Source organism: Camarhynchus parvulus, chromosome 9 (assembly GCF_901933205.1).
Source record: "Camarhynchus parvulus chromosome 9, STF_HiC, whole genome shotgun sequence".
Lineage (NCBI taxonomy): Eukaryota > Metazoa > Chordata > Aves > Passeriformes > Thraupidae > Camarhynchus > Camarhynchus parvulus.
This window is the reverse complement of record NC_044579.1, coordinates 816863-844426: the sequence shown is the minus strand read 5'-3', so window position 1 is coordinate 844426 and position 27564 is coordinate 816863. Positions and strand designations below refer to the sequence as shown.

The 27564-nt window shown below is 47.4% G+C and overlaps 2 protein-coding genes across 3 annotated transcripts in view; one reads left to right on the top strand and one right to left on the bottom strand.

Annotated features, from left to right (window-relative positions):
- Window positions 1–301: 301 nt before the first annotated feature.
- Window positions 302–1993, top strand: STRIT1 (small transmembrane regulator of ion transport 1). Its single transcript, XM_030954395.1, has 2 exons — window positions 302–314; window positions 1899–1993. Exons 1-2 carry the CDS (start codon window positions 302–304, stop codon window positions 1991–1993), a joined length of 108 nt encoding a protein of 35 aa, XP_030810255.1.
- Window positions 1994–6769: 4776 nt separating this feature from the next.
- Window positions 6770–27564, bottom strand: part of MME (membrane metalloendopeptidase) — a 33118-nt gene continuing 12323 nt past the window's right edge. For both annotated transcript variants that reach the window (XM_030954392.1, XM_030954393.1), the window contains exons 8-23: window positions 27134–27199; window positions 24420–24554; window positions 22997–23098; window positions 21319–21455; window positions 21139–21232; window positions 20352–20480; window positions 18844–18942; window positions 18252–18332; window positions 16930–17033; window positions 16698–16756; window positions 14596–14715; window positions 14246–14379; window positions 13264–13329; window positions 11092–11187; window positions 10613–10689; window positions 6770–8125 (exon numbers count right to left, since the gene is read on the bottom strand). In XM_030954392.1, coding sequence (XP_030810252.1) covers window positions 8026–8125; window positions 10613–10689; window positions 11092–11187; window positions 13264–13329; window positions 14246–14379; window positions 14596–14715; window positions 16698–16756; window positions 16930–17033; window positions 18252–18332; window positions 18844–18942; window positions 20352–20480; window positions 21139–21232; window positions 21319–21455; window positions 22997–23098; window positions 24420–24554; window positions 27134–27199 — 1599 coding nt within the window. In that variant the 3' untranslated portion in view covers window positions 6770–8025. The remainder of the gene's footprint in view (window positions 8126–10612; window positions 10690–11091; window positions 11188–13263; window positions 13330–14245; window positions 14380–14595; window positions 14716–16697; window positions 16757–16929; window positions 17034–18251; window positions 18333–18843; window positions 18943–20351; window positions 20481–21138; window positions 21233–21318; window positions 21456–22996; window positions 23099–24419; window positions 24555–27133; window positions 27200–27564) is intronic.

Below are 27564 nucleotides of genomic sequence, written 5' to 3'. Positions count from 1 at the left end.
ATGCCTATAAAGAGACCATAAAGCAGTTTTCAGCCTTGTTTCCCTCCCTCTGCCAGAAACAGACCCCTCTGTAGTCAGACTGCTCTGAAACAGAGGTGCAGTTGCAGGAACAGGCAGAGGTAACCTTGAAGCCCTGAGTTCCTGCCTTTTTAGACAATTGAATGCTTATAGCCAACCCCTGGCACCAGTGGGCCAGGCAGCTGCAGCACATTCCAAATATTGCTCTATTTAAAGCATCCCAGGGCTCTCAGAGCAACTGCAGAGGCAAACCTTAACCTGCCATTAAACTAGCAGAGGGGGAATGGCAGAACCAGGTAAGAGGCACAGTTACATGTGGATGTAATAATATTCTGAAATTAACAGATCTGAGCAATGCAGTGTGAATACACTCAGCTACTTGTATTCTTGTCTGATACACAATATTTATTTTACTTTTCAGTTAGAAAGCGTGATCTCTTTAAAGGCTAATTCTATTAACAGCTTGGGTTCCTCTTGTATTTTTGAATCCTACCAGTTTTGTTTTCTTTATGTTTTGTAGTTGTCATTCCAGGTTAGCTGACACAGTAGGACAGTGTGTAGAATGAGTTGTTTGACAGGATTTTTGTTATACTGTGTGGAGCTGAGCTCCAAGCGTAGTGCCAAGTGAACACAGAATAATTTAGATTTTAACCCCACAAAGCTCAAGTGGCGGAGCAAAATGAAATTTCAATAATGACCTTTCCATTGTAAGCACACTTCACTCTCTCCAAGGAGAAAAGGCAGTTTATCAAAATGCATTTTATAACTATTGTAAATTTTTATTTATTTCACTTAAATTTACAACTGTAGCTGTGCTGTGTGCTGTGTGCACAGCTACTCAGGTAACACTTGTGAAGGGAACTTCTTAATCCATCTTCATAGCTATGTTCAAAGTTTTTAAAGACTTTTCTCCTGGTTTTTTTTTGCACCGCTGACTCTGGCGTCTAGGGAGATAGTTTGGTAGATATCTGAGTTTCTGCTAAGGTACAAAAGGACACTGCACACGATTCATTGAGTTTTCATTGATAGCCCCAGAGGTTACCGTGATACTGGTTTGAACTGGAGCTCCCCTAGCAAAGCCCCCCAGTCAGCAGAGCTCTGACAAGCCCTCTGTGCAGGATCCAGCCCTGCCTTTGTGATGAGACCTTCAGAGAAAGGGCAGGGGAACCACCCCAGCAGCTTCAGCTGGTGCCACAGCAGGAAAGGTCTCTGAATGAAACAGCGAGGGGCTCCCCTGGGGCAAAAGCACACCCGGTTTGGGGGCAGGACTTTTTAATGTGTTTATGTGTTTAATATTTTCATGGCAGCACATGCAGATCTGTCCCTCTGGCAGACACACTGTGCAGTGTCATGGTGAGACAGGTGTGCTGTGCAGAGCTTCAGAAGAACAATGGGTCAGTCCTTACATCCCTCTGAGTCTGCCTGCTTGATCTGAACGGTGCCAGATGTTGTGCATAGTTTTACATAATTTATTAATCCCTTCAGAAACCCGTAACTCCATTAACTGTGTAAGAGGTGTAACGTACTGGTAAGTAACAGGATCTCAAAGGTTGTTATTCTGCTTTCTGGGAAGGGTGTGCTGCTTGCAGGAAACAGATAGAAGGGTCCATAAAGTTCTGCTGCTGCATGGAGATGTGAAGCCAGAGCAGTGATGGCAGTGTCACACAGCCCTGCTTCCCGTGTGCTCCACAGAGGGCCTGGGCCTGTCCCGGGCCCCTCTGAGCCTGGCCTAGGCCTGCTGAGCAGCTGAGCCATGGCTCAGCACCCTGGGCGTGCCCACCTCCTGTCCTGGCATTGGTGGGATCTGCTCAGCGAGTCCCTGCCGGTGTCACTGACCCTGTGCCCTGTGTTTTGTATTCTGTGTCCTGTGCCCTGTCCAGCCCAGGCCCCGCTGTCCCGCCTGCTTGTCCCCGTGCTGCTGGCGCTGGGCTGGATCCTGGGCTGTGCCCTCATGGTGTACATCGTCTTCTCCTGACCTCGGAGGGATGGCAGTGCCACACAGAGCCCTGCGGTAAGTGATGGTGCCACACAGAGCCCTGCAGTGAGGGCAGTGTGCCCTGCAGTGACAGCAGTGTCACACACAGAGCCCTGCAGTGACAGCAGTGTCACACACAGAGCCCTGCAGTGAGGGCAGTGTGCCCTGCAGTGACAGCAGTGTCACACACAGAGCCCTGCAGTGACAGCAGTGTCACACACAGAGCCCTGCAGTGAGGGCAGTGTGCCCTGCAGTGACAGCAGTGTCACACACACCCTGCAGTGACGGCAGTGTCACACACACAGCCCTGCAGTGAGAGCAGTGTCACACACAGAGCCCTGCAGTGAGAGCAGTGTCACAAAGAGCACTGCAGTGACAGCAGTGCCACACAGAGCCCTGCAGTGAGAGCAGTGTCACACGGCAGCCTCCCCTGCCCTACGTGGCACTGCCACCCTTTAAAATGCTATTTTCTGTGTCTTACAGGTGAGAAGAACCTACAGATGTTGATGAGAAGAAGACAGAAGTTCAGTTTAGATTTCTAATGACTAAAATACGTATAAAATGAGTTATTTTTAATATCAGCCATGTAAGTGTTGTGCACACTTCTTATCCATTAGGAAGAATCACCAAACCAATTTCCCTGTTCTCAGATTATCTGCAATTTAGGGAGTGGTTTTTGGAGTCTCATGGTAGGTCAGATCCCACCTACTTGCTGAACAGCAAACAGCTACCAGCTAAGGAACTTCAGGCTTGGTAGAAACAGGCAAGGGTTAATTTCTCATGGGGCCTGGGCAAGTATTTTTAGCCTTATTATGGGGAAAATCTCTTGGACTCCATTGTTATGAAACAGGAACATTGCATGTCCTTGGAAAAGAAAACCCCAGGCTCACCCAGGGCTGGGAGGGTTGTGCAGCTGAGTGTGTCTGAACCTCGGGCTCACCAGGGGCCCTCAGTGCCTTCTGCTGGGGTTTGCCTTTTTAATTAGAATTGGAGACAATTATATTCCCCCAGTCAATAATAAGCCATGTGAACTTCCAGTGGCTGTGCCATTTAAATCACAACTGAGCATCAGATCACTGCATTGTCACTGACAGCTCTGGGCTTTTGAGCATGAAGATTTTCCTACTGAAGAACTGCAGTTCTGAGAAGATGAAATCATTAATAATTCAATCCTCAGTTAAAGCAGAGAATTGATTGTGAGAGGCATGTCTGGAAGATCCCAGCAAGATGTATATTTAAGGGAATGTGAAAAAACTCCTCACAAACTCTGATGGGGTTAAATAGAGAAAGAAACTAATTTTTTCACTCCTGCTTACATAATTTGTATAATTTTGAGAATGTGAGGAAAGCACATCAGTCAGACATCATGTCTCCATCTGTGGGCACTGTCTGCTGAGCTTTAGGAATGGAAACACAAATAGATCTGGCTGTGGTGCAGCCGTGAACATTCCTGGGCCACTCCAGCAGTCAGCAGCAGCACTGAAGTGTGACATTCCTTTGGGAATTGTCTTAGCACCGGGTTTCTGCACCTGGGAACGAGCTGAGGGTGGAGGGGGGTCCAGTCTCATCAGATGTCCTGAGAGAGAGGGGATAAACCCGGGAGATTGCTGGTGCCTGCATGGCTGCTGTGTCCTGTGACACCTGAGCAGCACCTCAGGGGTCCTTGCAGGTGGGAGCATCCCCTCCTCCCTCTAGGGGCTGGCTGAGCCCAGAGCCCACCTGGGCACACACCTCAGGGTCTCACCTTCCACTGCTCGGTGTCTGAGCCCACCTGGGCACACACCTCAGGGTCTCACCTTCCATTTATGGGTGTCTGAGCCCACCTGAGCACACACCTCAGGGTCTCACCTTCCATTTATGGGTGTCTGAGCCCACCTGGGCACACACCTCAGGGTCTCACCTTCCATTTAGGGCTCGGGTGCCCTCTGAGCCCACCTGGGCACACACCTCAGGGTCTCACCTTCCATTTATGGGTGTCTGAGTCCACCTGGGCACACACCTCAGGGTCTCACCTTCCATTTATGGGTGTCTGAGTCCACCTGAGCACACACCTCAGGGTCTCACCTTCCATTTATGGGTGTCTGAGTCCACCTGAGCACACACCTCAGGGTCTCACCTTCCATTCCTCAGTGTCTGAGCCCACCTGAGCACACACCTCAGGGTCTCACCTTCCATTTATGGGTGTCTGAGCCCACCTGAGCACACACCTCAGGGTCTCACCTTCCATTTATGGGTGTCTGAGCCCACCTGAGCACACACCTCAGGGTCTCACCTTCCATTTATGGGTGTCTGAGCCCACCTGAGCACACACCTCAGGGTCTCACCTTCCATTTATGGGTGTCTGAGCCCACCTGAGCACACACCTCAGGGTCTCACCTTCCATTTATGGGTGTCTGAGCCCACCTGAGCACACACCTCAGGGTCTCACCTTCCACTCCTCAGTGTCTGAGCCCACCTGAGCACACACCTCAGGGTCTCACCTTCCACTCCTCAGTGTCTGAGCCCACCTGGGCACACACCTCAGGGTCTTACCTTCCATTGCTCAGTGTCTGAGCCCACCTGAGCACACACCTCAGGGTCTCACCTTCCACTCCTCAGTGTCTGAGCCCACCCAGACTGATCCAGCTGTGACTCCACAGTGACCACGTCTGTGTTTTCACAACTCACTTCATTTACCAGGCATGGAGGGAAACAGTTCTGAAAGGGCCCGCTGGCCCAAACAGCTCTTTGGGTGTCTCACAACGCTGGAAATCGAATGTTTCCAATTAAAATGTTACAGAGATAAAATGTAAACACTGCAATCTGGTTTAGCTTTACCTGATTTTTGAGATCTGATTTGGCAGTGCAAACCAAAATAACTTTCTAGGCTGGCATCAATATCATCGAGCTGACTTTGCTGTATACAAAGCAGGAGTTCCTGCCAGTTTTATGGGGTAATAAAGAGAGGATTATTCCAAGAAAATATGCATCCCCCACGCTGTTGGAAGATCACTGAGCACTCTGCAGTGACCTTTTGTAACCACCTTCAGACAGCCCACTCGGGTGTCTGCTCGTGGTGCAGCTGTACAGCGTGAAGCTCTCCTCACAAGTGGGGGTAAAAGGGGTAGCAAAAGACCTGGGGTTTTTAGTTCCTGAAAAATAAAATGAGTGTTTGAGAGCCAGGTTCTTTTCTCTCAGAGACGTGCTGGTGATTGAGGGGAAAGGACCATGCACATTCAGATTTCTTGGAAAATGCTGGTGCTACACTATTAAACTGAGGTGATAACTCAGTGTCAGGCCACCACAGTTTTGTTACAGTAGGATGCCAGGCTTGCCTCTGCCTGGCTTTCCCTGTGTCCCCTGAACAGCTCCTGGAGTAAATCAGGTAGAGAGGAATGTCTGTCCCCCTGTCCTGGGATGCTGCATGCAGCATCCTGGAAACCTCCAGGCCCATGTTTATATTCTTCAGTGCTCGTAATGCCATTTAAGGTGTTGGTGTACACAGAGCATGACTGGTGCAGAACAGAGCCCTGGGGATAACACCTGCCTGTGAACAGAGTTTGGGTGGGACAGGGACAGGGATAACACCTGCCTGTGAACAGAGTTTGGGTGGGACAGGGTCAGGGATAACACCTGCCTGTGAACAGAGTTTGGGTGGGATGTTCCCAGTCCCACAGCAAGGACAGTGGCTCCAGGGAGCTTTCCCCACCTGCTGTGTCTCTCCTGCCCCTGAGGCTGACCCTGCCCAGGGAAGAGGTTCACCTGCTCCTGGCTGTTCCCGCAGCGCCTCACACACCTGGGCTTACCCGTGCCCATGACCCCGTTATGCCCCCAAACCTCCCGGCGGGGCTGAGGGCCCTGCCTTGCTCTGGGTAGAAGCGCAAAGGGAGCAACGCGCGGCGGGTCCCGGTCCGGTCCCGGTCCGGTGCGGCGGGGGCGCCAGGTGCGCTCCACAGGGGGGCGCTGCCTCACCTGCCCCCGCCCTCAGGAGCGCCGCGGCCGCTGCGCTGCGAGCCCCGGGACCCTCGGAGCCCCCCGGAGCCCCCCGGCCCCGCTCCGCTGTGAGCCCCGAGCCCTCGGAGCCGCTCTGCTGTGAGCCCCGAGCCCCGGGACCCTCGGAGCCCCCCGGCCCCGCTCCGCTGTGAGCCCCGAGCCCTCGGAGCCGCTCTGCTGTGAGCCCCGAGCCCCGGGACCCTCGGAGCCCCCCGGAGCCCCCCGGCCCCGCTCCGCTGTGAGCCCCGAGCCCCGCACCTGCGGGCACCTGGAGCCCCGCACGGCCCCGGCGGGCACGGCTCAGGCAGGAACCCCGGCTCAGGAAAGAACCCCGGCTCAGGAAAGAACCCCGGCTCAGGCAGGAACCCCGGCTCAGGTAAGAGCCCCGGGCGGGGTCAGTGGCGGGTGGGGCCGTCAGAGCCGCCCGGGCCCGCGGGCACAGCGCAGGTGAGGCCGCTCCCTCACCTGTGCAGGGCCCGCCGGGCTCCGCTCTCCATCTCCAGCCCCGTTCGGCTCCCTCCGAGCGCCGGAGGCTTTTAATGGTCCTTGTTCTGTGCAGAGCGGTGCGAAGCGCTGGTTCCTGTACGAAATGTTGGTTTCTGTGTGAAAACAGAGGCGCTTTGGTCTCCCCTCTCTGTGAGAGGCTCGCTCCTGGGCAAAGCCGGGCCTGGGAGCTGTGAGAAGGATTTGTTGTCGTGGTCTGTGTTTTCTGACTGTGAGGCTCGGGGGCAAGCACAGACATGTATTTGGAGAGAATTTGTATTTTCATAATTCCTATGAAGAACACGCACTGCATTTGGCTCATAATTTCAGTTTATTATCAAAATGTTTTGATCAGATGACAAACTCGGCTAAAAGGACATAGGTTTTTAAATAGACCTATTGTAGCAGTCATCTGAGGTATCTGGTACTTGGTTTGCAAATGTCTTTGCTTTGATAAACAAAGCAGTAAGTTCCTTTGCAATCTGCATGAGGATGTTTAATACATATCATTGCAGATTTAAAGCCTTTTACCCTCTTACTTAAAGCTCCTTCAGACTCTTGCAATCAGCTGTGCAGCTTTGCTGATGTGAGGACTGACACTGATCAGAACACGTACAAGTGATGTGCAGGATCAGAGCCCAAGCACTGACAGTCAGCCTGGGAACTCCCATGTTTGTGCCCTCCATTGGAGAACTCAGTTTTGTAGGCTTTACCTCATTGCCCGATACCATGCTTTAGTCCAATTTCCCAGGTCTATGCAACCACTGATAAAATATGTTACAATACTTCAAGTCAAAAGTGTAGCTCAAGATTTAAATATAAAAACTATGATTTATACATTACTAGAAACTTTAAAAAAGAGCGACTTCAGAGAAAGCAAGATAAAGCTTAGAAAATGGTGAAAGGGTCTTTGATCACAATCTTACAGATTATAGGTACAGAAATTAATAAATTACCTACTATTTCATTTGGGCTGGAAAGCTGTAAATTAACTGTTGTAAATACAGACTTCAGGTAATACACGCTGGAGTAATTACTGAGAAGTTACTTAAGTACAGCAGGTCTTTGGACTCCTCTTGTATAAATGGTTTCAAGTAAAAACGAAAACATTTGGTAGAACAGATTTCCTGCAACAGCAGAGGGTACAGAGTCTGACACTGGGATATAAACTGCTGTCTCTCTGTTGTGTTATGATGGCTAAAATGTGTGTTACTGAGTGTTTCCATCCTGCCCTGATCAGAAACCTGCACTCAGCGGCCCAGGGGAGATCATGGGCTATACTTTGCCATTTCAAATGGCTCCCGCAGGCTGTGGGCAGGGTGACAGCTGCAGGTGAGGCGTGGCTGTGCACTGCCAGGTGAGTTGGGTCCTGTGGGCTCTGGGGGAGAAGCAGCCAGGCCGCCAGCGCTGCCTTCCCTGCTGCCACGGCGATGATTTGGGGTTTGCATGTTTACCAAGGATTACAGCCATGTCTCCAGCACATTCCACTCAGCTCTCTTCCCTCCTCCCCTTCTCAAAATCAGCGGGAAAGGTCTCTTTTCCTGGAAAGCTCCTTGAGATGTGAGGTTTGCAGTCCGTCACCAGACGCGGCACTTCTTGGCAGGGTCCATGTTGTCTCTCGTGGTGCATGAGAAGGCTTCTGAAAACTCTGGGGAGTTCTGCAGTGACCCCAGGACCCTTTAAAACAAAGCAACACGCTGTCATTGCTGCTGGCCCGGGTTTGAAACAAACAACATGACCCATATTTTGTAACTTGTTTTTGTTGTGTCACCTCAGCGTAGTGTGGGGAACGCCCTGCTGCTGAGCTCTGACTTGCTTCATCTCACCTCAAGGGCTGGCTGTGTTTTCTCCTTCAGCTTGTCTTGCCCCTGTTGCAACCCCAGAAATACAGGACCTGTCCCCTCCCCATGGCTGGCTCTCACAAGCCGGTTCTTTCCCCCAAACAGATTTCTCACTCGTCAGGAGTTTTCACTGAGGGCTTTTGCAGCTCCGTTTTGCTGACAAGTGTCTTGTGAAGGGAAAACAAGACCCTGAGGTCAAGGGCTGTGGTGGTAACTCCTCACTGAATGTTCATTTACATTTTTACACCAACCAGGTTTCAACTGAGATCATGCTGCTCCTCTGGGCGTTCTGCACAGATTTTCCAGTGAATGAGTTTTCTGGCAGAAAGTCTCATACAAACAATGGCTTTCAACTCAACATGGGGAGTGAGTACGAGGCCATTCCAGCTAAGGCTGATTTTACATGGGTAATTGTGAACACGTGTGAATAGATCTGCTAAGAGTCACTTGTTCCTTCAGAATTGGGAATACAGCAGCACACACCTACGCAGGGAAACAGGTCAAACACAGATACTGATGGACGTTGATTGTGGCCCAGAAGTTCTTTAAAGAACTGCTTCTTTGAGTAATTAATGATTATTCTGAGAACGATGTTCAACATTAGAACCAGGCTGTGCCCACAGAAGCTGAGGAGAAGTTCAGCAGTGACACCTGCAATACTTCAGTTGTTCTAGAAGGCCAAAAGTGACTCCCTGCTCTTGGGAGCCGGCAGTGGAACAGGAGATGGCACAGAAAAAGGGTTATCAGAAGCCTCATGCATTTTGGTGATCTAGCTGTGCTTCACTGCTCCAATGAACAAGCACTGCTAAAATGGGATGCACTGCAATTAACAATTTCTATGAGGAGCTGCCTGTTCTACTTGCAAGGAGAAGCAGCCCCCAGCCAGTGTAGCAGGTATTGAAAAGGCTCATTGCACTCCCCAGATAATAATCAAAAGAGGCACCTTGGGAGCCTTCGTGACACTTGTGTAGTATCTCATTAGGTGTTAATTTTGTGGGTATGTGTCATGAAATGTTTTCTATTTTAGAGCTCTTAGGGGGCCTCATCCTGTAAGTGACTGCCCACTCTGAGGACGTTGTCAGGTTTCTCATGAACACTTGTATCACTGCATGCACAGTTTATGGCCTGTCCTACCGAGGCACAGACAGCACAGCACGATGTAACGTGCCCAGGGTACACACAAACACAGCTTGTTGCACTGCGATGCTGAACCAGCCAGCTTCAAAGGCCTTGTACCTCGTCCAAATCAGATGTGCGGAGGTTCTGAGGGGCCCCTGGAGCCTCATTAGCACTGAGAGCAGACAGGAATGGCTGCAGGAGCCGGTGCACAAAGTGCCTCTGGGACAGATCCCAGATAGCACAACCCACACGCCGTGAAACAGGCGAGGACAGCGAGGAACAGTCGCTGCTTTCACTGAATATCCCGGCGTGGGGTAAACAAGGTTTGCTGAAAGCCGTTGAAAGAAAGATCCTGGAATTAATGTAGTGGATTGTATCAGCACAGAGCTTGGCTGTTGTGGACGTGGAGCCTGGAGATGACTCAGCCTCCCAGCAGATGCTGTGATGGCTGCACTGCCACTGATGCCGTGGCACGGGACCAAACAGGTTCATTAGAGCACATTGTTGCACTGCTGGTGAATAGGCTGCTCTGACTTCAGAGGAAAAGAGAAGATCCTAGTCTGGCCTGAGCAGCCACATTTCCTGCATGGCTCCACTGAACTGAGCCCAGCTGATCTTGGGAAGGCTGGCTGAGCTCACCAGACACAGAATGCACATCTGTGTTGTGCCACAGCGCATGGGGTTGTTAGGAGGGAGGGCAGTGATCTCCCACTGATTCTACCCGTGACTCCAGGGGAGGATGAAAGTTCATCAGTGCTGTTGGTGTACAAGAGCCCTACCAGGAGCTATTGCAGGAGCTGGGATTTGTGGATGAGCCCTGGGTCCCAGGCACAGTGCCTGGGACTCTGCAGTAACAGTCACACAGCGACAGCCAGGTGATGGCTGTGTGTGGAGGCTGTTCAAAGCTGCTCCATGGTGTGGACACAATTAAGCTGGATCTTCTCATGGATGAGACAATGATCCCACACCCTTCCTTTGCCTGTGAAGCTGCTTGGGAAGGGCTTTGCCCTGTTTTGGGCAGTGCTGGAAGGGACAGGGAGAGCCCAGCCCTTCTCCAGTGTGCTCTGCCTGTGGTGTGTGCATGTTAAAGCTCCCTGGGAAGGGCAGCGCAGCCCTGGGCAGGGTCTCTTCAGTTCCCCACAAGATCCCGTGCTGCAGAGGTGTTACACCTCAGGGCTGCCCTGGGGGCGCTGGCTCTGCTGACCTGAATCTGCCTGGGCTGTGCACGTCTGTCTTGATGGAGTTCACTGCATATTCTGGTCTGTACGTGCCACACCACACCTGCACAGGTAACAGAGAAAAGCATCATTAGCCTAAGATTTTACAGGAGGAGACCTGCTGTTATTTAACTGTGAAATACGTAATGTTCATGAGAATAAATTCCACATTAGAACATAGAGAAAAAAGGGTGTATTTTGTTAAAAAAATATATCACTGTCCTCAGACAAAGGCACTTGGGCACAAGGCACTTCCTACCAGGCTTGTAAGTGGCAGAATTAATTTCTTTGGGGAAGATAAAAATTACCTAACAAGATTATTTTCACTGCTGTGCAGTGAACACTGCTCAGCTTTGCAGCTCTGCCAGCTCTTAGCTAGCCCACGGGAGTCAGCCTGTTCTGACTTGCTGTTAAACTGTAATGCCAAGTGGTTTTCAAAGCCCTTAAGGCAAGAAGTAAAGGATACCTGTGCAAAGTTCAGAAAAAACAGCTGTTTGTGGTTCATGTCGAGACCAGGAAGGAGTTTTTCTTTTCCGTGTTTTCTCTCAAAGTTTTCATAAGCCTGTAGAATGAAGTGAGCACAAATGTAACCACTTCCAGCATTTTTCAGTCAAAAAGAAATTATGACAAGGAGGAACATGGATTCTTTGACATAATTAATCATTGCCTCCCTTGGCCATCCATCCCACATGTGCCACCTTGAAGCAGAAGACAACAGGGCCATTTCTTAGTACAGTTATCTAATGCTGCACTATGGAAAAGAGATTTTTCCCACTGTGCGTTTTTTGGGGTTTGGTTTTTTTACAGTGAGTTGCAGAAGGGTTTAAAACCTTGCCATAGTAAGGGCAGCTGCTTTCATGTTTCTTATGGAGACGTGTCAAATGTGGATGTGTTGTTAGTGTCTCATCCCTGATGAAAGATGCTGCAGAAATGTTCTGCCTGAAGTCAGCGCCACAGCAACGCACGAGCAAAGCCAATCAACTGCCCAAGCACAGCTGAGGGATGAGCAGATAGCAGGTCCATGGAAAACTTCTGGAAGTTTCCATGGATAACAGCTGAACGAGAGCCAACAGTGCCACAGCACTGCGAAAGAGGCCAGTGTTGTACTGGGATGTGTAAACAGGAGTGGCTTATATGAAATACATGAAGTAATCCTTCTAGTCCACTCGGCGCTGGCCAGGGCTCAGCTGGAGTGCTCTGTCCACTTTTGGGCACTGCCCTTCAGCAAAGATGTGGACCAACTGGAAAGAGTCCAGAAGAAAGCAGCAAGAATGAGCAGAGGTCCAGCAAACATGACCTATGAGGAAAGATTGAAAGAATTGGGTTTGTTTAGTCTAAAGGAGAGAAGTCTGGGCCTTGAAGCATGTAAGTCTTCAAATATGTGAAAGGTCACAGGAGAGAAAGGAGCAGATTGTTGTGTGTGTTGGAGGCAGAGCCGTGGTGGCACTGGGAGTGCCATGAGCAGGCAGTGGCAACGCTCCTCTGGGAGGCTGGAAGGATGCACAAGGGGTTGGTTCTACCTGCGTGGAGAGGGGGGTGGGATGCTGACCTCTCAAGATTCCTTCTGGACCTTTTTTTACTGTTTATATGATGTCATAATAATTTTTAATACTTCTGACCTAATTTTTCTGGCTACTCCCATTCCTTTCAGAAAGCGTATCCCCTTTCATGGCTTTGTACTTTGCACAAATATTCTACTAACCGAAGATCAGACTAATCTAATAAGCCTGATGCCTCTTTTAGGCTTCCAAACTGTTCCTTGAGCTCTCATTAATAATTGTGTTTGCCCTCAAACATGTCCATTTCCAGTGAGAGCTGGAGAAGCGTGCGCTGGCCCGTGCATCCAGAGGCTCTCTGTTGGGCAGGGACAGCACTCAGCTGCCAAGGGTTGAGTGTTTTGCCACAGAAGGTGTTCAGGGGAGGAGAAGGAGGATCACGTTGCTGAGGCTTGCAGCCATCAGATTGGTGAGTAACAAGGAAAGCTGACAGAGAAGCTGACTGGCTACTCTCTTCCAGACCATGCTCACTAAAAGAACCCGTGTCTCTCTGACTGCCAGTCTCAACAGTGGCCAACCGAGGGAGTCCGGCAGCTGCTTGGGGAAGAGAAGGAAAGCAAAGCCAGAAAGCATCCAGCTCCCCTGGAAGGCTCAGTGCAGGGAGTCCAGTGTCTCTGGCATCTCTGGATACCAGGACAGAGGGCCCAAGTCACCTGAGCAAGATGAAAAGCAAAGTGTTTATGGCTATGGGTCAGAAGAAAGTCATCCTGCCCCTCCTTCCTGGCGTGAAAAACCTGGTGGAAAAGAGAGCCAGAGGCAGACAGCTGCTGGTATCAGCACTTTCTTTAGGTCATGGTCCAAGTGTCAGCCAGTGAATGTTTCCATTTCTCACATTCCTTATTCACAAAGGGGAAAAATATTGAAAAAGAGTTCCCTAGGAACAGGTAATCTGTAGCCTGACATGATAAACAGGGTGAGAGAAATACCACAGCTGGACAGTAGCTTTAATCCAGGCCTTGATGGCACAGTAGGTCTGGTCCTGTCCCTAACACAGAAATTGTGTTTCTTCTTCCAAGGCTCTGAAACTGATTTTCTTCATCTCTGACAGTTTCAGCTAAAATAGAGAAATGGATATTTCTTACCTTGTATGCTTGTCTCACACCCCCATTATCAGCAATGTTTTCTCCTAGTGTGTTGATTCCACTCAGCTGTAAAATAGAAAGGAAAGGTATTGGTTTCCGACAAAAAAGCTCATTCAGGTCCTGTAACACCAAACTTTGTGCATTTTCCAGTTTCTAAAGGCAAGAATGACCTTAAAATCTGAAGGTTTAGCAGAAGATTATGTTAAAATCTCCAAAAAGTCTTTATGTCCCTTGTCTCTAAATCCATGTTTTGAGATAGTATTGTTTTTCTAATCCTCCAGTCAACTTTCTCAGCTCTGTATCTCTTACCCAGATTTTCTGCTACTTAGTCATTGCTCATTTATTCTTCCTCTTTTCTCCTTGTCTTTAATCCTCCGTTTCTTACCACAGTTCCAGTTTGAGGAAGTGGACAGAATCTGTAGTCTGTAGAACAAGTTAAAATTCAAACTCCAAACTGCTGAAATTGTTAACAGACATCAGCAAATCTGCTAGAAGGTATTTTTCTGTATAGTAGGCAAGTTCAGGAGCTTCTTGGTAGCCAGATACGTAGAAGATCTCTATTTAGCAGGTATTCCTAAGTCAGTCAAATAGCATCAAATATGATGAAGCTTTGATATTGGGAAATCTCTAATTCCGTTTTTAAAACATCCTTATTTTAACCTTTAGTCCATCATATTGATTGATGATAGTCAAAGCTGCAAAATCTAGAATCATCCTTTGACTGAGTTTAATGTGTGAATAAAAGGGCAGCAAAATATGCTGAAATTTTCGTCTCTATTTTTACTGGCCTCTCTCTGAATTCCCACACTTCAGCACATGTTTTGGGACAACCTCAGGGCTGGGAGTTTTATCTGTTCCCTGTCCTGTGTGATGGAATATCCTGTCAGGCTGTAAAAAGGCAGCCAGTGGGACTGAGAGGAACAACCTCTTGTGCCTTCCATGCAGCGCTGTGAGCAGTGCTGCCTCCCCAGGCAGGACCTACGTTCTGTCCACCTGCCAGGTCCCACGAGAAGTTCCCATACTGGTACACCATGCACTGCGACAGCTCCTTGAAATTCCGTGCTGATTCTTCACTCCACCAGTCCACGAGGTCTCCGTCCTCATTAAAATTCCTGCCTGTAACAGTGAGTTAAACAGAATTATTTACACAAGAAGAGAGGGTTTGGAGCGAGCAAGACTTTGGACTGCGCCCTTGGGAGAGCAGTACTGTAACGCCTCTGAAATCCAGAGTCCACGTTACACATGGAGATTCAGCTCCCCGTTAGGACTGAGCCCTGAAGCATGTCAGACACCCCGAGCTCTGGGTGCTCTGCAGGGCAGCCCGGGCCTCACCGTTGTCGTCGAAGCCGTGCGTGATCTCGTGCCCGATGACCATCCCGATGCCGCCGTAGTTCAGGGATCTGGGCTGGGAGGCACTGAAGAAAGGGGGCTGCAGAATGCCCGCAGGGAACACTGAAAAGGAAGCACAGTTAACGCTGAAAAGGAAGCCACGGCACATCAAGGCCCTGTCTCGTCACCCTGCAGGTGCAGTGGGGCCAGACCACTGTTCTGGGCTTCAACCCAAACCACCCTGTTCCCTGGGATCTCCCAGCCAGTGACTGGCACATGGGAGTGCTGCAGGACAGGAGCAACAGAGCAGCAGGACCACCCCCCTCTTCAGACACTTCCAAAACCACGACCAGCTTTTGCTTTGTGACGCTTTTGCTCTGCAGGAAAAAGCAGTTTGTTCCAATTTCCATCACTTAGCATTCACAGACTTCAGTCTCATCATTAAACAAACCTCACAACATTGTGAGAAGTGGGAGGGTGTCCCCCAAGAAGAATAGATTATTTGATCATTCCATCACAAATCAATCTCAGAGACAGGAATTTATTCTTCCCTTGAAAATACAAGTAACTCCCACTGGAATCAATAAATATAGGCCAAGCTGTCAATAAAAGAACTGGAACAAAGCAGTTCCATTTACCCACTTCTCTGCTCATTTTTCTAGGCTTCTTCTACAAAACAATTCATTTAGAAAGAAACCATGTTGCAATCCTGATCTTTTTATAAGTTAAGAGTAAGAAATTACTATAAAATATTCAGTTCCACTTAGTATCTTGAAGGCCTTTTCCTGTCTCCCTGCTGCCTCTGCAATATGAAGTTTTAATTCTCCCTGGGAAGGAGGTAGATGTAGCTCTACACAACTTAAACAGGCAGAAGGAATTGGGTGACAGTCCTCACACAGCAAGGGAAAGAAGATTGAGACTTCTTGTATTTCAGTATAAATCCAGTTCAGTTCTAGGGCTTTCTTTCAGGACGAGAAAGAACCATGGGAAAACCAGAAAATAACAAAGAGGTTAGAACAGCCAGTTGTGCTGTGTGTGCAAGCTGCTCTCACAGCAATCCCAGTGCTAGTTTGCTGTGGAATGGATGTCCCACTGTTCTATCTGTTATCGGGGAGCACGGATGGTGTCAGCAGTGAGAGGAGCCACCTCTGGAGCTGCTGCCTGTGGAACCCTGCTCAGGGATGGGGACAGGGCTGTGCAGCCTCAGCCAGGTGCTCCTGCAGGACACACCAGGGCTGCCTGGTGCAGCTCAGCCAGGTGCTCTTTGGGAGCTCAGTGGGTTCCTCGTGGTCTGAACTGCTGATGGAGCACAGCAGGTCACACCACACCCAGATGGAGCCACAGAGCTCCAGGTTCCCTACACACCATGCACAGAGCTGATATTTAGAGGTTTTTTTAAAGTCTAGTTCTAAGCTAATTCAGACATCACTCTAAAGATCAGACTGCTTTAATTATCCTGTGCATGCCATAGTTGAAGGATGAGGTAAGAATATATGACTCACATTAACTGCCAGTCACCAGTTTCAGTCTTCCACATCATGATTCCTTTCCTACAAATTACTGAACAAAGCTATTTTAAACAAAGCCTTCTGGAAGTTTTTGTGTTAACTGTTCAGTCAAGAGCTAAATGCTCACATCAAGAAATAATCTTGTTTCATTTCTGTGCAGAGCCTTGCAGGACAACGTTTTTCCATTTTCTTAGACTTGTCAGGAGTTATGGGTGGATCACAGTACCTCACCAATGGCCTAGAAAGGACACTGCAGTCTGTGACATTTGGATGACTAAAATTTGAACACTATTTGCAGAATGGACGTGACAGAAATATTGAGATGCATAATTAATGTTGTGAAATGTTTCGTGACTCTTGGGAGCCTTGCAGCACTGTGGAGGGGGCTGGGATGGTTCACAAGATGAGAAACCTTGGGGCCTCCATGTGGTTCTAATCCTTAGCCAGAACGGACAGGGCTTTTTATTCCCATGGATGGTTTTGGGTAGGCTGACATGAGGAATCTTTATACTCAAATTTGTTACATCAAGATTGTTTCGCTTCCTGATATTAAAAGTACATACATACATATATAAAAAATAAATAGGTAAACCTTACCTATCTGATTCCTACTTGCTGAGTAAAAAGCATTGACAACAGCAGCTCCACTTATCCACCTGGTAACACCAATAGAATAAATGTTAGTATTTCAATTGTTAATGGCAATGTTATGATTGCTAGAATAAGCCTAGAAACCATGTAAGAGAATCACAGAATATTTGAAGTTGGAAGGTAACTTCTCCTGTGAAAATGGGATAAAAGACTAGACAGAGTATTATTAAATACTTACTCTTCTTTGTCCACCTTTTCTCTCAGCTTTTTCAACCTTTTCTTCTGGGTAAATACTAAATTTTGAATAATGTTTTCAAAGTATTCTTCTTCTTTGTAGTTCAACTAAAAAGAAAGGGGGAAGAGGAGTCAGTGGTGGTGTTACTGATTTGGGATAAAAGACACATGGATCAGGAAAATCTAGTCTTAAGCATGATGAGCTAAGCAACACATTTCTAAGAATATTTTTTGATCTACAATTAGACCTTAGTTTGCAGAGCTCTGCTACGTCACAGAGTTGATATTGTAGCTGGATCTGTGTTAGCAGCTGGGTACTCTTTCCAGAGCTCTTCATTCTCTCTTTCTAGACATATTTTGAGAGGAGTTCAGCAGTTGTTGGTGTTGCCCTTAACCCCTGGAGCTGCCTGCTGCAAACCAGCAGCTGCCAGTTTGGTGAGGAGCAGTTCCACCTCAGACAAAGCTCAGAGTCAGCTCCGTGCCTGGGCAGGCGCTGCCCCAGTGCTGGGCCAGTCTGTGCCAGTGGAATGCTGCCCTGAACACCACTGGCTCCATGCTTGGCCTCACACAGCCCAACAGAATGTGGCTGTGTCCTTGGAATGCCACCAGAGCCAGGCACATCTGTGTGTCACATCTGCGTGTCACATCTGCGTGTCACATCTGCGTGTCACATCTCATGTCACATCTCATGTCACACATCTGTGTGTCACATCTGCGTGTCACATCTCATGTCACATCTCATGTCACATCTGTGTGTCACATCTGCGTGTCACATCTGCGTGTCACATCTCATGTCACATCTCATGTCACATCTGCGTGTCACATCTGCGTGTCACATCTCGTGTCACATCTGCGTGTCACATCTGCATGTCACATCTCGTGTCACATCTGTGTGTCACATCTGCGTGTCACATCTGCGTGTCACATCTCGTGTCACATCTGCGTGTCACATCTGCATGTCACATCGTGTACATCTGTGTGTCACATCTGTGTGTCACATCTGTGTGTCACATCTGCGTGTCACATCTGCGTGTCACATCTTGTGTCACATCTTCGTGTCACATCTCGTGTCACATCTCGCGTCACATCTGCATGTCACATCTGCATGTCACATCTGCATGTCACATCTCGTGTCACATCTGTGTGTCACATCTGTGTGTCACATCTGCGTGTCACATCTCGTGTCACATCCGTACCAGGCTGGTCACACCTCCTCCCTTCCCCCTGCAGCTGGGCACACATGGGTCAGTGGGGCAAGGAGAGCAAATGACCCTCTTCTTCTCTGAAAACCCTTTTCTAATTCCCCTGCCTGTTGTGCAAACTTACCTCCTGGTACTCACTGTTGAGCTTGTCATCGTCTGTCACGATCTCATCGGGATAACCAATCCTCTCTTTAATTGCTATTGCCTAGGGACAAGGGAATTTGATATCCATAGCAAGTCCAGCCATGTTTTTAAATAATAGATTCTATAAGAAAGGCAATATGGAAGCCACTGCAGAAACCGCAGGATGTTAATTATATATAGATTTTGTTTAAATTTTTTATTCACTGAAAGCACAAGTTTATGGCTTTTATCCTGTTCCTCCTAATAGCTGGTCAAATCACCAGAAATCATTCCTTCTCATTTTCAGTATTGTTTTCCTGTAGATATTAATTATCTAGCTCTTTAATCACTGATTTGCCTGAAAGGTCTTAATCTTGTATACAGATTCTTCCCATTTTGTATGCCTATCTCCAGAGGCCCCTTCCCTTGGAATCCTAAGCTGCTGTGCCTATATAAGCATAACCATAAATGTGTTTGTATTATAATATAGAAGTTATAATATAGAAGTTACTGCTTATTTTTGGTCAGGACAAGCAATTGAAATACTGATTTTTATAGAACTACACATTACCAATATTTCAGACAGAACTTACTTTTTGTTCTGCTCTCTTTTTGGTCTCTGCATCCATCCAGGGAAGTTCATCTAAAGTTTTTATAAAAACATCACGTATATCCGCAATCATTTCTTCAACCTGAGAAAAACATCAGAATGTTACAAACCCACAGAGTAAGAGGGTTGGCAATGCAGTTCAGTCATGCAGGTTACTAAAACCTGATAGACATTGCCCCTCTGGATGTTGTGCATCTGAGGGAATTGCTGTGTTTGTGCCAAGCCCAAAAATGGGTGGTTTCACACCAGGATTCCAGTGGTGATCGCAGTCAGCTAAGGCTTCACTTCTGGAACTTTCTGTGTGGCTGGAGGAGAACAGAAATAACCAATTGTGCCCAGTGTGGCCGGATGTGAACGGTGTGACTCTCCAAGGGCAGCAGTGGCTGCTGGTGCCAGCGAGGGCAGCTCGTGGGATGTGAGGATGGGCTGTGCACAGCTGCCCACGCACCTGGCTCAGAGAGCAGGCAGGGCTTCCTCCCTCCAGCTGTGCACCTGCACACCTCACATTTCACACCGTACTCTGGGAAAAACTTGCATTTTCAAACCTTTGTAATAACTGTTATTAACACTCCAACAAAAACTTGAAAATCAAGCCCACTTTGATTAGGCTGTAATAGAAAGTGCAACCAAAGCTGTGTCAGGAAGAGCGTGGCTACAGAAATGTGCTTTTTGTTGACAGAGTGACAAAACTGTCCTTCGTCTTTTTAAAAAGGAAAGAAGCTTAGAAGTTTCTTTCCTCGATTAGGTGGAAAAGCTACTTTATAGGCTTAAGGGACTTCAAACTTAAGGATAGCTAATTGGACAGAAGCTAAAAAGTCTTGCTTAGGCAATTTACTAGAAAAAGAAGAGAACAAGGAAACTAATCACTTGTGTGAGGTGTTTTACTAGGAGCAAAACCTTCTTGCACTTGGCTTGGGGTTTTTTTTGCTTGTTATCTTGTCTTTTATTAAACCTTTTTGTTTCTAACACTGCTATCCTGCTATTTTTATGCCTCCAAAAATAGCTGAGCTATCTTAGGTGAGTAACAGACCTCCAAGAGCTTATGAGACCTGGCTTGAGGAGGCTGCTACTACTCATGGTGGTGATGAAGGTACCTTCACCTGTGAAAACTGGATAAAAGCCTAGACAGAGGATGATTAAATACTTAGTGCCCCTGATGAAGTGCACTCGTGTCACTATAGGACACAAAACACCATGAGCACACACACTGCTGTTCTCAAGGTGAAGAAAGGGAAGTTTATTTTCTGACTCTAACAGTCATAGATTTCCAAAAGTGACAGTGGATTGGAGGGTGACAGTGCCACCTCTCCAGTGACACTGTACAAACCAACAGTCCATCAAATTCCTTTCTTCCATAAAAGAACACGACACAGTAAGTCATTTACAGGAAGTGTGTGAGAGAGATCATTACAAGAATGTAAACATCAGAAGGCTTGGAAAACCTTAAAGAATCAGGGCGACACACTCGGGCTGAGGGGCTGAGGGCTTTACCACGTGCTTGCTGTCCCCAGCAAAGGCCTCCTCCACGTAGAGCCGGCCCACGGCGCTCTCCATGTTCCCGTTGACGTAGTTGGCGCAGCGGCGCCACACGGCGCTCTCGGACGTGGTGCCATAGAGGGCCTGTGGGACACACAGCAGGCACACAGGGCTAAACAGGGCTAGACAGGGGACACACAGCAGGCACACAGGGCTAAAGAGGAGCTCCTCCACCTCCGTGCACACACCCAATCCATACCCACCCGGGGCACTCGGCTGGACTCACTCTCTAACTAGGATCATTAGGAAAACTCTTACAAAGGAAGAATTTCTGCTATGGGAATACAAAGAACTTCCATGTCCAGTTGCTGAAATTGCTCAGCGTTTCCTGAAAAGCACTAAGCTATCAGCAGGACTGAATGACTGGAAACCAAGATTGGGGCCATAATGTTTGCCTTGAATATATTCCTTTGGATGATGAGGAGTTTCTAACAAGTCAGGCAGAACTGTAATCCCTTGCAAATAAATGTGACTGTTCTGGTACCAAAATGGTGATTAATATAGATTCAGAAAAACAAGAGACCAGGTACCAGAGCAGTGCTTTCAAATCCACTCAGCTATCAGGCATAAATCCCATAAATTATAGATACACTCCAGCAGAGGCTCAGCAAACACATCTGGCTTTTGTGTGCAAAATCCAAAATACATTAAATATTTATATACTACACCCACATAAAAAAACCCCATCTTTTGTGGCTACAAAAGCCATCATTGAAACTTAGGGAGAGGTGAATTTCTGCACCTTACGGAAAGCGTTCCTCGTGTCCTTGTAGTCTCGGCTGAGGCTGTTGACAAGATCCATGACAAACCGCCAGGCCATGTAATTCTGAAGGTCTCTGTTCAACAAAACAACCATAATAAGGTGGTGATGTTTTGAGGCTTTTTAAGTGTCCTGGAAAGAAAATGCAAATACCACACCTACCTGGAAGAGTATTTTTCAAGAATAGACCTGAGGTTGAGCAGGTAGTCAGGGTCATAAACAATGACGTGTTCCGTGTTGTCAACGTTGATTTGCACAGTTGACATGATGGCATTTATGAATTCTGACCAGTTGAACTCCTGGAAAATCAATATGCATTAGGATATGGTTCAATCATAAACTGTTTAAATATGTTTGCATGACACAGCTGGTCTGCCTTTAGTTTCCCCAATAATTGCACTACTTATAAATGGGGTCATTGTAATAATAGCTGGCCTGAGATCATTTTCTAGCCCTAAAAGTGTTGTTAACATAGGGGGGTATTTGGCAGAAAGGGTAGAGAAATTGCTTTGATTTCAAACTAGCACAATTTTTTAAAAAATCTTTAAAGTTTCTGTTCTGCCTATTACTTTAAAAAGTGTTGGTGATTTTTCCCTGCCTGTGTCTTTGGAAAGGTTTACTGGAAGAGGTAATGTCTTCCATCAGACAAGTGGAAGTAGCCGAGGAGAGCAGATGAGCTTTCAGGAACAGTCACTGCAGGTCTGGGAGAGAAGCAGCAAACTCCAGGCTAATCTTGGGAATAATTGCTGTTCTATCCTTAGACATTACAACACTACCAAGTCCCATCAAGTGTCTTTTGAGCATTTTGGAATAAATTTAAATTAGCGCTGATCTGGAGCACCCCCCAGGCACTAATAATAACCAGGGCAATGCCATTCTATGACAGGAGTTGTTGTTTTCTGACACGATGACTGTGATGGTAACCAACTACACCTGTGGGAGACGGTGAATTATGAAACCAATTAAACCAGGCAGGAGGGAACTGTCAGAGAATTAAAGTCAATAAAACTGCAGTGAATATGAAAAAGTGCCAGGAATAACAGTGTTTCATTGCACTTTACTGGCCTCAGAAACCTCAATAAAAGTCAGGAGGAAAACTGCCCACGTTCAGTACGACATTTTGTTCCTGGGGAGACAGAGCTGTGTTAGCAGAGCTTGGGCTGGTTCTCAGCTGCTCTCTGGTGCCATGAGTTAGAGGCTGCCCTCACAAACAGCACATGGCTCAGGGTGAGAGCAGAGCTGACACGTCCCGGGGGAGCTGCAGGGGGAGGGATGTGGAGAGCTGTCCTATTTCACGGGCCTGACAGCCTGGGCTCCTTGCTGCTTGCCCTGGCAGCAATAATTACAGAGGCAGTGCTGGACAAACTGGATTTTTGTTCTGAATATGCAGCTCTGGATAAACAGAGTGGGGCTGAGTATTCACTAAACATCCCTGGAGCAGCTGGTGGCTGCAGGCCGGACTCCAGCCCTGGGCCATAAACCCATGAGGAACAGGATCAGAGAACCACAGAATGGTTTGGGCTGGAAGGAATCTTAAAGATCATCTATTTCCAGCCCCCTGCCATGGGCAGAGACACCTCCCACTGGAAGTGGCTTTTTCCTTTGTACTTTTCCATCTTTTTATGTTGAGGCCAATGGGGAGATGTGCCTTCAGGAGAAGCAGTGGGTACAGAATGTGCATACAGTTCAGTGCAACCAGAACAGCAAGAAAGACTGTGCACATCAGGGATCCTGTTCAATTGCAAATATGTCTTTAACAGAAAAAAAAAATCCAGGCTTCATTGTTTAATCCCATCAGTGATAAATTAGAGGTTAAAATACCAGGTTATCGATCACTTACCTTATGATTGATTACCAGTGAGAAGTTCTTTTGGAGTTGTGCCAGGGTCATTTTATTGTACAGCAGAAGTGGATCATTTCTGTCTTCAGATTTTGTTGTTGCCTGTCAGAGTTAATCAGGAGAAGATTACTGAGTGTATCGAGTGAGTTCCCAGGAGTTTTGGTTCTGCCCAGGGTGCACTGCTGCCCTGTGTGTTCTTTGGACCCATGGCATGGCACAGCCCCAGCTCACACAGCTCTGTGCTGCTCTGGGCACTGCTGAGTTCAACATCTGCATCCACAGCAGCACATTTTACCCTTTTAAAGTGCTTTGAAAAATCAGTTATGCCAGGCCTCCTTTTATCCTTCTCTTCCGCTTCCTCTTCCCTATTCTATTGTGCATTCAGTGGGGTTTTTCTGTGTTTTTTAAACAAACTCCCAAGAGCACAATGCCAGCTCTCTTCAGTCACACTGAGGCTGATGCTGAGTTTGGATGAAAGGTTAAGATCCCAGGCAGTGGCAGCTTCCCCAGCACCAGCTGGAGCCCACCAGCAGCAACTGCTGCAGGGACATTGCAGGCTCGAGTTCCTCTCATACTGCCCTTTAAAGCCTTTCTTCAATGAATTCCCTTTCTGATAATAATTGCCCATCTCTGATCCAAGCTCAGAGGTGTGCTTCTCACGAAAATGAAGGAAATCCAAGTCAGATGGGTTTAGTTTATATAAATGGTTTTCCCAAGTATGTGACCTTACACTTTGATCAGTGTAACTTCAAAAATAGCTGAAGCTATAAAATATGTATTCAGCCTGTTTCATGGTCATCCTCAGCTTCAGGTCCTGCTGCAATGGTTCATAAGCCATGGTTTGCTCATGAATGCCTTTGGTTTCCTCCATGCACATTCAAACCCTCGCTATTCCTCCAAAGTCAAATTCATGATATTATTTTTCCTTTGTCCCTTTCTTTTAAGGGAGAACAGTGTTTGGTAAAAAACAGCCTTGGAACAATCAGCATTGTGGAGGAGCTTGTGCAGCACAAACATGACTTTGTGCTCACAGCAGGCCAAGGGCTGGGAATCTGCTGCTCTGGGATCCAAACAGCCCACAGGGAAACAGGACAAAGGGAGGAGAGGCCCCAAAGCATCTCCCAAAACTCACGCTCTAGACCACATTAACCAAATCCCAAGTCTGTGTCCCTCTGCTCTCGCAGGGCTTCTGTGAGCAGATCAGGATAAAACATTTTGTTGTTTGGAAAACAGCTGCCTCAAATACTTTCCCTTGCTCCTCCCAGGACACAGCTGTTCCTTCAGGTGTGACAGGCTCTGTGCATTTCTACTCCCACAAAACAGCAGCAGCAAGGAGGTTAACCACTCACTGTACAGTCAGCTCTCTTAGGTATTATGAAAAAGGTCAATTATTTAAAGGATAGTTTGAAGAAGTTTTTCTTACATTGGCAATCTCTTTCTCCAGGTCCATAACTCTTCTCATTTGTGCAGAAATGTCACTCTCATTGACAGAAATATTTCTTTCTTGCCGGATTAGTTTAGCTACAGAAGTCATGAAATCAACATAGGCAGAACATGCCTGCAGGAAAAAACAGGAACAGTTTAAAGAAAAAACTCTTCCAAGGAGAGCATACCTTGATTATCTCCAAGATTTTACCTTCATTTTTATGAACCACAGTTCTTCATTCCTTATTTAAACAGGTCAGTTTTATCAGAAATAGTTAGGTCACAACTAGAAATTAACTGTGAGCATTCCCTGATGGAGCACTGCTGGGTAACTGCAGCACTGTTCAAAGCTGAACACTCCCAGTGACTGCACTGTTTTCATTATTTAGAATGAGACATTTGTATGTCCATATTTAAACCATCACCCATGTTTTTTCTAGCTCACTTTAATTACAAGTTCCAAAAATACCATTTCCAAAGAGCTGTGTTCCCAGGAACATAAACCAAGGGAATTGGCTTTGTGGGAAAAGCATTCCCAGAAGCTGTGAACCTCCCCCAGTGCTTCTTGGAACAGTTAGAACTTATGTTGCTGTATGTAAAGTTAGGTCTACTATAGACAATTTATATGAAATCTAACATTAAAGAGTTCAGTAATGATAAGAATGTAAATACAGCAGCAAATTCTCTGAAGTGTCACACAGCCAAATATCTTAAGGTGTCATTATATTTTATGGAACCTCTGTTTTATTGTAATTCTATTATTATTTGTAATTCTAGTTCCTCCTTGGTAAGTCACACTCATTTTTCTATCAATGGAAATGCTGTTTTCAATATTCCTTTTCAATGCAAATAAAAGAAACCCATACATAGTGCTGGATCAGCTATCAAATAATAAATCTGTTTTGTGCAATGTAACCTACCAAAGCAGTGATTAAAGCTAGGATTAATAAGGTGTGCATGTCATCAGCTTTACTGATAGGAGTATTTTGGTACGTCCAGCTCCTAAGGCAGGGGACACGCCTCTTTAATGAGTGCTGCATGTGAGCAATCATTCCCTGTCCCCCGGGCACCCTCCCTGCCGGGCTGTGCCCACCTGGGGCTGTGCCCACCTGGGGCTGTGCCCACCTGGGGCTGCCAGCAGGGACAGGGACAGGGCTCAGCTGCCCAAAGGGCTCAACTCCCAGCGCCAGTTACAAGCAGGAGAGATCATTTCAGAAAGGGAAAAGCCCATGAAACCACTGACAGCTACAGCAAGTCACAAAAGACAGTGCATCCCAGCCATCATGAAATTCAATATAGCTATTACCTCACACCACTAAGTTAACAGAGATTTTTAGGTACCAATCAGTGACTTTATTTTTCTGCTAAGTGCAGCTCTGAAGCCAGCTAGCAAAGAACTAAGTCAGCTAAATTTCATCTGGACTGTATAAATAGTGTCAGTAATTTCAGTGGAAACTTAAGCCATCAGAATCACTCCTGTGTGAGCAGGGTCATCCTGTATCTTACAAGAGAAAAAGATTTTAAAATTATCTTTTTGGCAGGTTCCAGCTGTGGCTCTGGGCTGGGCAGTGCTGCTGGGGGCAGAGCCCTGCAAGGGGCAGGAGGCAGAGATGGATTTGCTGCGTGCAGCTCCTGGAGTGGAATAAGAGCAGGAAATAGAGCCAGGAGCAGGAGAGAGGGGCTGGGAGGGAACAGCTCTGGCGTGCAGCAGGGACACTGGGGCACTGGGAACGTGCCTGCCAGTGATAAAGCTCTTTTCCAACAGTATTTTGTTTTCCAACAGTATTTCCTCCTCTCCTTTCCAGCAGTGCAGAGCTGATACTCAGGTAGGTCAGAGGACAGAAATTGCCTCTCAGTGCTGCAGTTAGCACATGGAAGGCACAGACTGTGCAATGTGAGTCAGCTCCTAAAGGCCATCTCACATGGACCTGGGCAGTTCGGATGGCAATGATTGTCCTAATGAGCATGTGATCTGTAATTAAATGTAATCACTATGAACTGTTGGCACATCAGCAAAATACCTACAAAGCCCAAATGGTCTGCACACTTTCTCATGGCTTCTGCATTTAATTACACAGAAGGAATGTGGTTAATTAAAGGTCACTGTGGTAGCAGTTTCAGCTCCATGACTTCAGCACAGACACCCATCAGCTCTCAAGGGCTTACAGCACATCCAAGATTAGCAACAGGGATACAGTGTCAGTGCTAACAGGTTAATGAGACCTGCAGAAGTAATGAGCAAACAAGAATTAAAGGAGACCATACGAGGTTTCAGGTATCTGAGCCATTTCTGTGGTATCACATCCTTTTGCTGCTGTGTTTGTGCTCAGCAGTTGGTGCAGGAGACTGTGATCTTTTCAGATCTTTCATGCAGCAAAGTGTTGTCTCTTTGGTTCTGAACGTCCTGTTTTTCTTCCCAAGCCTGTTCTTGGTAGAAGTTCACCTGCAGCAGCTGCTGCCAGTCGGTCACAGCTCAGAAGTGACCTCCTTTCTGCAGTGACACACAGGGCTGACCATGGCCACTTCTATTCTGCCTAAATACAACTCTGACAGGCAGGGGATAGCTCTTGATCCAGCTGTGAAGCTGAGAGGCTCTGCAACAAAGCTAAATTGTTTCATGTTCATCTCCTTCTTAAAAAGTCAAGGAGCTGCCTTGAAAATACAGGCTAAACCAGGAGAACTGTCCCCAGGGGTGTGCCAGCCGGCCCTCACCTCTTGGTATGCCCCAGTGCACTCGTAGTAGTCCCGGGAAGGCAGCCCCAGGCCAGGCTGGTCGATCTGTAAATGCAAAGAAAAACCGAGACGTGCTTAAGGGGAGATGGCAGGGCACTGCACTGTTCTTTGGGAACTACAGGTGCTGATGCTTCACTGGACAAGTCATATTCTGGCCACAGGGCCGTTCCTCTCTCACCCTGTTGCCCACCTTTCACTATTTTCATTCTCATTAAAATTTTTGTTTTTATTTCCAATCTTTTTCCTCTCCTGTTGCTGAACACTGCAAGGCACTGGCAGCCAGTGAGAAAACAGGTGAACCACAGGTGACAGGACAGCCCAGAGACAAGCTAGGCAGCTCCTGCATCTCTGAAATCCCTGACGTGAGCTGCCCACGGCTCCCTCCACCCCTGAAAGGAGAGATTGGCCCT